The 14554-nt window shown below is 40.2% G+C and overlaps 1 protein-coding gene across 2 annotated transcripts in view; it reads right to left on the bottom strand.

Moving 5' to 3' along the window:
* Nucleotides 1-14554, bottom strand: part of necab2 (N-terminal EF-hand calcium binding protein 2) — a 126281-nt gene that overhangs the window by 88998 nt on the left and 22729 nt on the right. For both annotated transcript variants that reach the window (XM_067502118.1, XM_067502119.1), the window contains exon 3: nucleotides 3720-3828. In XM_067502118.1, coding sequence (XP_067358219.1) covers nucleotides 3720-3828 — 109 coding nt within the window. The remainder of the gene's footprint in view (nucleotides 1-3719; nucleotides 3829-14554) is intronic.

Genomic DNA, 14554 nt, shown 5'->3' with positions numbered 1-14554 from the left:
GCATAATGGAAAGTGAAGGGAAATGATGAAGCCATAGCAGAGATGTAACTGATGACAAAAGGTGACTTGGGGCGTTTGTGGCACAGGAGATAGAGCAGTCATCCATCAATCCTGTAGTTGTTGGTTCAATCCCCGGCTCCTCTGGTCACAAGTCAAAGTGTCTTTGAGCAAGACACTGAACCCCAACTTAGTTGCTCCTGGTGAGTGTTGGCCAGCTGCATAGCCGCTCCCCCATCAGTGTGTGAAATGGGTGAATAAGAAGCAGTGTAAAGCGCTTTGAGTGCTAAAAGGTAGAAAAGCGCTATCTAAGTGCAGAACATTTACCAAATACGAAGGGAGACAGGCAGGAAGAGTCCATCTGTTCACTTAATGAAAAATTACTGTTCAGTAAAAGTTTCAAATAATATATAATGTAATGGGAAAAACAAAAAGTTTGAATAATGTTTATTTGAATGTTTTCAATATCAGCAAAAAAAACCCATTTGAACACTGTTTTGATGGTATGAGCCTAGATAGAAAACCTGATCTGATAATGGCCCACATGATTTTATTAAGCAGTAGTTTCATTTTGCCTGCAGGGCCCCTGGCAGAACGAATCCTGATCCATCACTGTGACAGATGGGCTTTAAAAATACCCAGCAAATGTCTGGTTTTACCCAACGTTACGGGTTTTTTTCAGTTTACTAATGACATATGTTGTATAAACTGTTTTTGTGTGTGTAATGAGTGTAATAAAATGGTTCAATTTCTCTGCCTAAAATAAGTGGCAGTTTGTTTACTATCTAAATGGTAGCTCCCGCTGTACGCTACATTTCCACAGAAGAGGTAAACTAACAATTATGTTATTATCTGCAAGTGACAGAAGCGCCCATTCATTTGCAATAAGATTTATCATCTTTCTAAGTTTCATCCATCCTTGGTTTCCATCTTCATTAGTGGAAATAAAAATGAGCCTATTTCTAACACAATGTAGCACCATTACTATCACAGACATTTAAATGAAACAAATGCTGATGTGCAGACCTCAGACCTTCTACTTGAATTCGGTCATCTAACTCATCCTATAAAAACATAAGTCTGAGTGATTTCATCAAATTTGGGGTAGTAGTTTGCCAAGTGGGAGTGAACGTACACCACTGCATGTTTCAATGCAGTATCCAGGTCTCATAATTCATCCATGGTGTGGTGGCTGCATGTGCCCGGCAAAAACATATCTGAGGAGATGACAGGTGACAGCAAGGTTTTTGGATTCAACAAAGACTTCTTGAAAAAGGGTGATTTAGACACCCCGTCTACAGGAAGTGCCGGAGCACAGCAGTGTTTATCCTGTAGATTTCTCCACAGTACAGGCAGTAACTTAGAGCTTCTCCAAGAGGAGCTCCATGGGGTTGAGATCTGGTGATTGAGCTCGTCTGGCCAATGTCATGACCAAAGGCATTTCTTTTTAGTATGAAGTGATATCCATGCTAATTGAAGATGCCTTGCACACCAGGCAAATCATCCATATGCCAAAGCATCCGCAGATGATCATGTTTCCACCTTTATGCTTCACTAATGGGCAAGCATCTATCATCTTTTCATTAGCTCTGTGTCTGACACATTTTTTACGTGGGTAAAGGAAATGTGTCATTTTCTTTTCTTGCCCATGAGGCCAGCTGACCTAAGTTTCCTTAGCATAGAGTCTGTAAACACTGGTTTCCTCTCTTGTTTTATTCAATTGTGCAGCCAATGCAGGAGCAGCCAGATATCTGTTTCTACAAACACAAAGAAATGTGTTTCTCTATGGAGGAAGACCCACATATAAAGTTGTATTATTAACTTTTTTTATGGAGGGAGTCATGTGTGATCAATTTGATCAAGTATCTGCAGTTTTTTTTGTTGCTAAAAACAATTATTACAATGGCACAAATTAAACAGGAACTTGTTTTTATTTATTTGTTCTTTTTTGTTTTCTTATCCCGTGAGTTCAGGGTCACCACAGCGGATCATTGTCCGCATGTTGATTTGGCACAGTTTTTACCCCGGATGCCCTTCCTGACGCAACCCTCCCCAATTTCTACCGGGCTTGGACCGGCACTGCACAGCTGGGGATGGGAATGGACTGTTAGGGGTTCAGTGTCTTGCCCAGAGACAAGACCCACAAGTGATTGTGTTTCAGCTGACAATGCATTGATGGATGATAGAAGACCTTGTGGATCTTTGGTTTATCAATTCATGTGGTTGCTTTTTCACTACTGATTAAGTGTAATTGTTCGTTTTGAATGCTTTTGCACAGTTATAGTCACAAATTCATCCTCCATCTCACCACTTGTACAACTTTTAAGTGCAATTTATAAACAAAGTTAGCGATACATTTGCCAGAAGTTTTCTACAGTTATCATGATAATATCCTTACCATTTTTTTGCCACGATTGGCCACAATAGCAAAAACAATAAATGAAGCGAACTTTTTGTAAAACCATGACAAGCACTAAAGCATATGATGTGAAAACAGTGCAGCTTCATGCCATACAGTCACATGCTTCGTTCGTATGCACATGCGAATAAAAAAGGTTACTTTTTTCTCTAGCTTTTATAATGGCATTTTTAAGGTATGTATGAGTGAATGTATGTATGTGCACTTTTCTTTATGTTTGCATGTGAATTTCTTGCATTAATAAGTGCAGAAAGGAGATGAAGACAGAGACAGTTGATGACAAGAGTGAGTGACAGATGGAGAGAGAATGGAGGGATAGATGTGACAGAAACAAGATTAGCCTGGCAAAAAAAACTCGAAGTCTCAGGAAATAGCCTGATAGGGTTAGAAAGCCAGAGCTGGAAATAAAAAAAAGAGCGATAAAGACAGATAGACAAATGACTGGAAGCAGGACAGCACTTTGCCTGCTTCGTCCCTCCTCTCCATCCATCAACTTCCTGCCTCAACAGGAAATGCTTACCCTGTCATTTCTCTTTTTACTCAGACCAGTCAATAACCTTATCTGCTGTCACATGATACTGCTGAGGCCTGGCATGCGACTGCCAAGTCCACTTAACTCTAATGAGTAGGAACTTTTCTGACTGCACCCACTGCAGTGAATAAGATTTAGAAAGCGCGACACATTTCAGACGCCAGAGAGATGGTGGTGATTGTACGGTCCAATTACTACACTGATTTAAAAAAAATATTAATGTCCACTAACGGCTGCGTCTGACAGAGGATTTATGTTTTGAAGCTTATTCAATTCTACAGCAGTCATAAAGGTCAGCTTTTGTTCTGCTTGGTTTCATTTTATTCAGAGCTCTGCAGCATTGTGTAAATTAACGGAGCTGGTCTTTTTGATTACTCAGATCTCACTGTGTCAGCACACTTCTCCTGATTACAGGCTGGATGAGCTGATTCACTGATTATAAATGGTTAATAAAATTATTTAATGGGGTCCAATCAAAACAGAATGTCTTAGGGGAGCAGAGGTGATGATATCCTGGAGGCTCAGGTTGGTTAATGAAAAAATAGAACTTTCTGAACTACAGGTGACCTTTGCTTGATGCAGGATAAGGTTCACACATTCAACCTGAGTGTGCACACACAAACATATGTCTACTGAAAAAAATTTACCATAATCATAATCAAAAGTCTCACAATGGAGTGAGCATACAAATCCACACACATTTCATTCAGCTATGCAGAAATCTTGAATGCAAACACACACACACATCCATGCAATTGTGGTAGTGCTGACCTGGTGTTATCAGAGTCGATGGTGTGAAACAGCTTCTCCAGCTCTTCCTCGTTCAGCGTACCGTCAGAGAAGAAAGCCTGGAACTCATCCAGGGACAGCTTACCATCATCTGTAGGAGACACAAACACACACACGGTGTGAAATTATTGGAAACGCAAAGCATCCTCTGAATGATTCCTGAGCTCCTTTAGAGATCATGCGACATTTGATCATGCCAAAAACCTCAGTATTAGATATTACATGTATTAGGCACGGTCAGTTTACGCTACCGCGAAAAAGACTATAATTTTGGGGGAATGTCAGCTGTTTTATAAGGGGACGGAGGTAAAAATATATATGCCTCTCAGTCAAAACATTATAACTATTTAATGTTTTGGTAATAACAATAATTATGCTGATCATAACCTCCAGGGCATCTGTCATGATTTGTATAATTATTGGACCAAAGCGGGGGAATCAGAGAGGATGATAAACTATTGAATTTTATGGGCAGGACTAAGAAGCAAAACAGAATTAATTATAAACCAGGAGCAGAATGCTCCAAAAGTTTCTTATCGAGCAGAAATTGTTGCTTTTCTCTGATTGGTCAGAAAAGCGAGCCTCACTAAAATAACCTTTAGAAGCAGATATCTCTGTACCACTGCCAGTCCTGTTTAAAAAGTCTCGGTCGCAGGAGGTTTCAGCAACACATCTATGCATTAATGTATGCTTTGAAGCATATATAAAACATTTTTTACATACTTTTTTACATACTTTGGCTTTAATGTTGTGGCTCATCAGCGCAAATTGAAAGCAGTGGCTGCTCGAGCTAGAGCTCCGCCTGGAACGCATTAATAGAGTTCCAGTTTCAACCAAGGGAGGCTGTAGCTCAGATATAAGGCAGTCATCCACAGACCACAAGGTCAGTGGTTCAATCCCCAGTCCCAGCTATATATCAAATTGTCTCTGGGCAACACACTGAATCCCTAACAGCCCATTCCCATCGCCGGCTTTGTAGTGCCGGGTTCTAGTTCCAACTCACACTGACAATGGCTTATGTTAATACAACTTTTTACAGAGAAATTTCATTATATTTTAACTTAAGAAAGTTAAGGAAGTTTTGTGTTTGGCTACAATGTTACCTGTGCCTAAGCACAGATGGATGCACAGACTTCCAAAGTAACTTTCAGTGTCTCAGCATTTTTGTAAAGAATAATGGAGGCCATTTTCATCCTTGTCAGCTGTGGGTTCTTGCAGCAGAACATACACATCATGTTTATGTGTCTATTACTGATTGCTCCTATTACAAGTACCAGCTATGGATACAGCTGGTTGGATGAAGCTGTGGGCATGATATGGTATTGTGTTGATCCCCCATCTTAATGTCAAAGCCAGGCTCATAACTACGGAAGAATAAGGCAGTAGTCTCAACCACAACAATATCATCCTCTTCAAAATCACAGCTACAGCCAGTTTCAGCCTCAGCAGCAGCCATATTGGCCATGCACAATGCTGTAATATCTGCTGGTTGACACATTGTTTTTGTTGTAACTTTAGTTTATAGTGGTGAAATGCATGGACAACATATTCACAGCTGCAGCATCGCCCAGCACAAGCTGTGTTCCCAGTGGTTCAGTGGATGTGTTTGGGTTCTGTCTTTTGGAGCGATAACAATATGAATCATGTAGCAGAAAGTGCCATCAGTGACATTCGATGTTGTGCTTTTACCTCTTTTCAATCCAGGATCAGTGTCTTTATAAAAGCAGTACAACACAATTACTGTCTTTAAACTTGAAGCCAGTGAGAAATTTGTCTCAACATATCACTCATGTGCAGATAGATACTTTTGTTCAGCAGAGAGACATGTCCTGCAACACCGTGTCTGATTCCACTTAAATAGAAGTAGTCATAGTGGTTAAAACCTTCATTAAAGCTTCTTCCGAGATCTTTTTTTCTGTAGTTTAAAATCTTCATTGTATAGAAGTTTTTATTGTCACAACTAAGATCATGATGGCAATTTGTTTTTCAATCCTTAAATGTAATATATGTTGGTATTGCTGGACTGTGTTCCCAACCTCACACACACACACACACACACACACATATGCTCAGTGTGATTCCTGCCCTCGGTGCTTTCTCAGGCTGCCGTGAAATCAATCCAGCATGCGCTTAAGTCTGCTACAAACCTTTAGCTGTTTCCCTGCTGTCTGTCTGCCTGTCTCTGCACATTGAGAGGCTCACAATGCCGACTAGGTTTCAAAACTCCAAGGCCTTTTAGGATGCATTGATCTTTTCATGCGCTATGATACAGAATTTCTGCTTGTTGTGTAACCTCTTATAAAAGCAGGTTTATTGTTTCAAATGCCAGGCTGACGTCTAGCATGGATGATGTTTGAAACGTTGGCACTACAGGTACCTTACTGACTGGTTTCCATTTGGTTGAAAAGATAAAGAGTCTGTAGGACTGTGCACCTGTAGTATGAGCAGCTGGATATCCCTTCTTCACTGTTTGTAATGTGCAGTAATGTAGAGCGGAGTGTAACTATTCAGTGCTTCCCGAACAGATCAATTGTGGTTTGCTTTTCAATCTGAACACAACACCATACTCACTCAACCATAAACCTTGTTTCAACCATGAATACGTCTTAACGATGTGGAATTTAGATCCCACAAAGATGGAAATAGAACTTTGTTATTTACATTGTTTATTTAAATGTTATTTGCCACCTTGGGGTGAAAACATACTGATCTTTTAGTTATTTAGAAGTTAAGGGATTTTATTCTGCACCCAGCTCTAAGCTGCAGAGCCAACATCTCCTTTTTGAGTTAACTGTAATCCAGTGTGAGTTTTCCTGTGGTAGACTGGTGGCTCTGCAACAGAGAGTGGTTATTCTTGGCTTTGATTCTACCCTGTATCTGCTTGCTAGTATGCCTGCCTGTCTGTCTCGCCACATGATGCCAGATATCAAATATTAATTCCCTTGCCCTCAGAGTGTGTTTGTCCTTGAGTGTAGCTGACTGGATACAGCAGGTTGAGCTCTGGGACCACTGCAAAGCACTGGGAAAACAACAGGAGCAGGAGGACTGCAGCCTTGTACAAATTGCTGAATTCAAATGTGGTGCTCCCCCCTTCAGCTCTCAAGTCTGCATTACAATCCATTTTCCTTCTGCTGCTTCTCAGTTACCGTATTAGGAAAGTGTATGTTTATGATTCTTCATTTTAGACTGTCAGACTGCTGCCCTCTGGCTCCTGTTCTGACCATTTATTATAAAATTCTTCACATGATTTTTAAAACACACTGACGAACTTCCAGGAAACCAACAATCAGAGCCATTCACACTACATTTGGCTCTGCTCCTATCTCATCTGCCTGTCACTTTTTACCCATCTATTGTTTGAAAATTAGTAGCTGCCTCTTAGATGTTGGGCCATGTTGATTTCTGCTGCACATAAGGAAAAGCGCCTTCACAAACTGCTTTCTTTTGATGACACTTGGCATAACCTTTCCCAACAGAAGGCGTGTTTCTTTGAGGCAGACTTCTGAAATGTCACTTCTTGTGTTCGGAGCACCAGTCCAGCTCCCCCCGTCTGCCTGGGCTCAACTGTTTGTTCCAACTCGGAGGCAATGACAATTTCTAACCTGCAGCACGGAAAGTGGAAAGACGAGGGTTTAATTCAGCAGTGACCCAATTTACTGCGTGCAGCCAGCTAGCCTGCTTAGACCCACTTAGGAATTCTCCAGTAATGCACCACAAAAGCAGCAGCAGCAACAGACACACACACGCACACACACACACCACACAGAAAACCAACAAACCCTATTTCCTAAAAAATGAAATACACCCACATTACACATTTAACAACTACAGCTTCTCTAATCCCTGCTCTAAACTGTACCATAATCACATGCTCAAGTATGTGTGTTTCTGTCCTGTACAGCCCAACATCAGCTGCTAAACTGCAGCCATGAAACATTTCAGCTATCCATTTAATTTGAGTAGAGGGTCTCCAGCCGATAGTTCAGCTTGCAACTCCTTTAAAGAAAATCCCACTCTAAATAATGCACAACCACTCTCTCACTGACCTCATATATTGGCAGCAGAGAAGGTAACACAACAGCTACTCTCCTCTGAATGAGACACTGCGCATTAGCCCTATTTTCTGAAATTACCATTTTTCACTGTCCAGAGTGGTCGATGGAGGAAATCGTGAAAGCAGAAGCAGAAGCAGAAAATGGAAATGACCCACACTTGAAAATGTCTTCTAACAGCAGGGCAGAGATGAGGTGGCAGTTCAGGCAGAACTTGCAGACCTCCAGACTGTGGCCATTTAGTTGCATTTTGTGGCACTAAATTTGGTAAGTAGGTGTACCAGTGCAACTTTCAAAAGGCTTTCATCATCATCATTTATCAAGCAGCACACTAGAAGGGAGTGGGAACTGGTGTGTGTGTGTGTGTGTGAAAACTGACTTTGATTCCATTGCTTGTAAATCAAAGATGGTTTAGAGGAAGGAGGCATCACTTTGTAACATCTCTGAACACCCAGAGGGAACTGAGTGGTTCTGTAGTTCCAACAACAAACTGAGACCTCACCTGCACCTGTGTCTGTAGCCATGAGCTCATCTCACATTCAGTACTCACTTTAATCATGTATTCATGTCAATAAGTAAAGCAAAACCTTTAATACTGAATCAGGATTTAAATCAGATAGATATTGGAAAATAGGAGTGTCTAAGTCAGTAAGTTAATATGTGCATGTGTCAATACTTATTTACCCAGATTTTATGTTTTTTTCTGCAATAAAGTACACGTCATACTACCTAAACCAGCCTGTCACATATTGAAGGAACAGCTGACATTCATTATTTTCAGAGCACATATTTTTTTTCTTTAAAAACACACTTTGTTTCCTTTAAAACAAAACAGCATATGATTATTTCTGTAAATTATCTATTTAATATCAAATCATTTATCAGTAATGCAGTTAAGACAATTAACATATGAATGTGTTGCGTTGTAGTAAGGAGCTGGTGAAACAAGTTAGTCTGACTTGAGAAACTCGGAAAGTTGAATAAGTAAAAAGTAGCATATTCACTCACATACAGTGAGTAAGATGCTGCATAAATAGCTGATCCTTCTTTTCTCGTAAGACCTGCACCTTTTATTAAAGAGAGAACGCAGCAAAGGAAACATGTCATCTCTTAAGGGTCCCTGGTTTAAAGTGCAGGAGCTGCAGAATAGAAGATTTAAACCTGGTGGGTCGAAAGAGATCCACATTTAAACCTGCTCTATAGAAATCCACAGTTTGATCATCTTATATCAGCTGGTTGTTGTTTTCAGTCTGTTTTCACTGTCCGGCGTAGGTAATGCTACACTGTGGCATCATACAAGTAAGGACATATACTGCTCTTGTACACCATTTAAATTGCTAGTATTTTACCTTAATATTTATTATAATTTTATTTTATGCTGCCTAAAAATTTGACCTCACGACCTTTAAGTAGGAATACATTTAATTTTTACTGTGCTATATGTGTTAGTAAATATATATTTATATTACCAATATATTTTAAGTCTATATAGTATATCATTCTTCTGCATAATGACTCATATTAGTTTAAAACTGCATACATCTGTTGTATACAGCCCACTGTTACATTGAATGAAAATTACTTTTACTTTGGGATATTTTAAGCAGGACTTCTCCTTGTCAAAAGGTCCTTTACACTGTGCTATTGCTTCTTTTAAATAAAAGGTCAGGAAATTGCTTTTGGATTCTTGCAGTGAGTGTGGAGCACTGCTACCTTTTATTTTTAGATTTTGAAAAACTTTATTGATTCTATGGAGAAACTATTGTTGTCAGCTGCAAATAACAACAGTTTTTTTGTTCCTTCCTATGAATGCTTCAGCATGTGGCCACGTGGAGGCAAGAACTGAAGCAGCAACCCTATTGTTAGTGGAAAAACTGCTCCACCATCTGAGCAACAGTTGCCCCCCAACATGCAATTATTAAAATGTTTAAAAGGAAAAATATAGTTGGAAAACACAATGGAAAAGTAGTCACCAGGTTCTGTACAATACCTACAGTAAGCCGGCGCACTTAGGTGTGTGTGTCCATTATTTTGTCATGCTGTGCCATGGTTCTGTGCAGCTAAAGATTCACAAAAAGTGGAACAAATTCAGCCACAACATTATGAACAGTTTTTCATCCAAAGAAAAACTTTTTGTATTAGTGTATTTATTCACTTTTATTAAAAAATACAAATGTTAATTTTAAGTTGTGTTTAAGTTAAGTTTATTTCTGAATAAATCACTACATATGTCAAACAATGGCTGATTCTGAATTAACTATGCAAGGAAAAAAACAAACCCTGCATCTATATGATTCAGAATAATAAAATGCCACTTGTAATGTCATTATATCATCGTGAGGACTAATCATAAAAAGGCTGACATTTTCAGACCTCTTCTCTCATCAGTGCTCTTCATTTTGAAAAGATCACTGACAAATCATACAACTTAAGTCCTCTCTATTTAGCCAATCATGGAAAAAACAGGTCTAAATAACTGCGGTGCCATCTGCAGAGCCGCAAATTATAGGTGGGGAAAATGCCAGCGACTCACCCCATCATTTCCTTGCTAACGGTAGTGAATTGATTTGAGACTAATTCAAATTTTGCTTTACTTTTGTAAACATGACAGGTTTGTATGCTTTTAGTGAGCATGATTGATTTAATTGATTTATTTTCAACGCTCGCATAAAAGTCAAACAGACTGAAGCTGCCTTAGCTGTAACCACTCACTTTCTGTTCAGTGTTTATTAAATGATGAACTCATTTGAAATTCTAATTCAGTACCGAATGACAAAACATTTGCTCAAATGAACAGTTTAAATGAACTAACTCCACTCGCTCTATTCAATTTAAGTGTGTTCACATCTGTGGTTCATGCTATAAAAAACTGAAACTGTTGAATTCCTGTGCCTCGTCTGAACCAACATTAGCTCTCCAACAGGACTAAACTGGGTCTGGACTTTTAAATAGATAGAATCAATTAGAATTGCGGATGTCAACATACATATGCACTTTATGTTGTAACAATGAAAGAAATAGTAAAATAAATGCACACAAGCACACACTATAAGCAGACCAGCTTGTGGAGTTTCACCAAACTTCAAAGACAGCCAAAAAAACAAGCTCCATACATGGATCTGTTTAGACATTCCACTTCCAAACTGTCTGTTTGGATATTATTTATCATTCAGGATGCAGTTTGGCATGTATGAGAAGTACGGAGGCCCCGAAATATGCACAGCTTGTATCAGTGGCATCTGAGTTGGGTCAGGAGGAGTCAAGCGCACAGGTTTGTAGTGCTGAACGAGTCTAACAGCAAACAGCTACAGTAAGCCCTGAGGGGAAAGCGGGTCATTCACTTATGTGGACACAGAACATCCAAGTAGGCCAGAATCAGTGTCAGAAATCTAAAAACACTTTCTAGAAGAATGTTAATGTGCTTTAAGAGTTGAACACGCCTCTTTTTTGGTCAATGCTGAACTGAATATGCAACTTAAGGATATAAATATGAGGCAAAGGCTGTTCTCTCAGTGTTCCTTTCTCAGCTGCCAGCTCACCATCATTCCTGTAGGTGTGTGACAGGGATTCATTTACCATACAGAGAAAAGGTCAGCACTCAGAGCCAAATCATCTATAATCAATCTTTCTCATTTATTTTGGGCATTTTGGATCATGTCTGATAGTCTCCTGGTGTAATTTGGAGAAGATCGAACTGTCTTTGGGTTCATCTTGAAGTTTAGATTCAATTTTCAAAAGGTCTGTTTCAGATCAGGTCCTAAATAAGACCTCACTCTCCCGCAACACCACCACAAACCCTTTTTAATGTTGTGCTAGATTTCTTTTGAATGTCTCCAGCCAGGCAGCACTGTGGTGGGGTGTTGGAGCCTCACATCTACAAGGTCCCCGGTTTGAATCCCTTTGCCGTTTGTGGCCTTTCTATTGTAGAGTTTGCATATTCTCTCCATGCTTGCATGGGTTTCCTTCGGGTACACTGGTTTCCTCCCACAGTCCAAAGACATGCATCTTAGGTTAATTGGCGACTCTAAATTGCGTGTAGGTGTGAATAGTTGTCTGTTTGTGTCTCTCTGTTTAGGCCCTGACTGATGACCTGTCCAGGATGTACCCCACCTCTCGCCCCCGTGGTCCTGAACAGGATAACTGGTTACAGATAATGGATAAATGTTTCCAGCCCATTCAACAGACTTGGCTGGACACAAACACACCCCTCCCCCGGCAATTTTGCATCAGTGAGTGGAGCCTCTGTTTGACCAGCGCAGAGGGAGGCCATGTCTTCCGGACCATCACAGCATTGTGAAAGGGTTGAAGGTGAAAACTCTTGTAAAGATTTAATACAAGAGCTGTTCACTGATACAAACATCGAGTGCTTGGTGTGTGAGACAGAGAAAAAGACATAAAGGAAGAGAATGAGTGCACGGTCAGAGTGGTGGACCTACTGCGCCAACTGCTCTCTCTTTTCTCAGTGCAGACTAAAGAGAAGCAATTAGGACTTCCTTCTTCCTGCTGGGCTCCACATCCTGCACTCAGCAGCACACACACACTGGGGAGGAGGAAGAGGAGGAGGAGGTGAAACTGAACATGCCTTCACCGCACCTTCTTTCTCTCCATGTTTCAGTATGAGTGTGTCTCAGACATGTCTCGTGTCTCATGTTTTACATTATTTCATTAGTTTGAACCGAGTATTTCCCCTTTGCTTCTCTCTCTTCAGCCCCTTCTCTCGCTCGACCCTTCTTGCTGTTTATCATTATTTTGGGGGCGCTACACGATGGGTTGTCATAGCAACAAGACAAGGGGAATTGACCCTCCTTTCAGGCGCAGGATATCACCATTGCTTTCTCTTTCTGTACACCATTACACACACACTTATTTGTGCCCCATTTCTTGGTTTCCTCACGAATCCTCCTGATTTCGCTCCTTCTGTTTTTTTCTCATCTTTTCCTTTCTGTCTTTCTCTTCTACAGCCACTATCACCTGCTTTGTCAAGCCCAGATGTGTTTCTATGATTTGGTATTTCCCACTTTAACAAAGTGTGTGTACAAGGTACTGCTCACATTATGGTAACTTAAATCTGACAAACACTTCTGGGGATGTGGTTTTCCTCATGGGGACAAGATGGTGGTTTCCATGAAGAAAACATTGAATTTTGGTGTGAATTCAACACATGGAATCATTGAATTTCGATTTTAGCAGCTGTAGTTCATAGAGCAGTTAACCACATACCCCAGGGTCAGTGGTTCTACTCCTGGTCCTCCTGGCTACTTGTCGAAGTGTCCCTGGGCAAGAGACTGAAGTCTAAAGTTGTCTCTAGTGTCTACTACTTACTACTTACTTGTAAGTTGCTTTGTCTGTAAAGTGTAATTGATGACTTAGTTTAAGATTAGGATATGTTTGGGGTTAGGTTAGAGTAAGGCTCCAGGAAATAATGTAAGACAATGTAATGTCCCCTAAAGTTATGAAACCAGACTTGTGTGTGTACGGTGTGTCTGTGTGTGTGTGTGTGTGTACGGTGTGTGTGTGTGTGTGTGTGTGTGTGTGTGTGTATACGGTGTTTCTGTGTGTGTGTGTGTGTGGCTGGCAGTGATCTGTTCCATCTGATAGATGAGGAACACTAGTCATCCTCACTGAGCTGTCCGCTCCTGTCCTTTCTCCGTATCTATCATGACAGTCCACCTGGAACACACACACACACACACACACACACACACACACACACACGCTATAATGATTCCTATCCCACTTAACACTCCCTGTCTTCTTCTCTCTAACCCATCGCCCCCTGTTAACTCACTGACTGCTGTGGAGTAAGACACCAGATTAAAGTCTAACAACACTATTGACCGCTCTGCTTACCCTACAAGGATGGCAGAATGATTTTTATTCATAATAAAACGCAAAGCTGCTTAGTATTCATGATCACCATTAAACCACAGGATGTGTTAGTATGAACTTAAGAACACACTTTGGCTCAGACCCTACAATCTGTTTCTAAAAAAGCTCAGACTGTAAAATAGCAATAAATTAAACCTCTTTTTGATTGAACATTTCAAATGTTAGAATGTTGATCAAAATACTGAAGAAAATGTGTTTAAAAACCCTGGTGGAACATTTAACAGGTCAGTACCATGATGGGGTATAAAAGGAGTATCACAAAGAAACTAAGTCTTTCAGAGGAATAGGGTGAGGTTTACCACTCTGAGGTGTGTTCAACCAAATATTGTCTTAATTTGCAAATAAAAGTGTGTTCTTTTTCTTTACGTTTTACAATATGTCCCAGCCTTTTTGGAAATGGGGGCTGTAGTACATTCATGCATTTTTAGCTTACAGATTCCACTGCCCTTTAAAGCGCTGAGAAAAACCTTGAAAGCAGGTACCGTGACAGCAGTACGAGTTCATCATGCCACTGCTCTGGAAAGTGGGTCACTGAAAGAGTGAACACAGAGCATGTTACTGACTGGTTAAGACAGTCTAGTTCCTGTTCTCATGATTCATTCTTAACCTGGATAATGATTTAAAGGAAACCGTCTTATTACCTTTGTGTGATGAAACTGATAGGGCTGAAACTCTGAATATGTATTAATAACAAAATTAAAAGCTTTTCTTGGCTCTTGGCTTCAGTGCCAGCAAGAAGAAAATATATTTGCACCTCACTTTATTGCATTTGAAAGTCACAAGCTTAATTTATTCAGACTCTCTGTGCTACTTTATGCTTCGAGTTTAACATTTACAGTTAGCGTAAATTGGTCCAGCATTAGTTCAGTTACTTTC

The sequence above is a fragment of the Channa argus genome, chromosome 4, assembly GCF_033026475.1.
Source record: "Channa argus isolate prfri chromosome 4, Channa argus male v1.0, whole genome shotgun sequence".
NCBI lineage: Eukaryota > Metazoa > Chordata > Actinopteri > Anabantiformes > Channidae > Channa > Channa argus.
The sequence above is the reverse complement of the archived record's forward strand: the minus strand, read 5'-3'. Positions and strand labels throughout refer to the sequence as shown.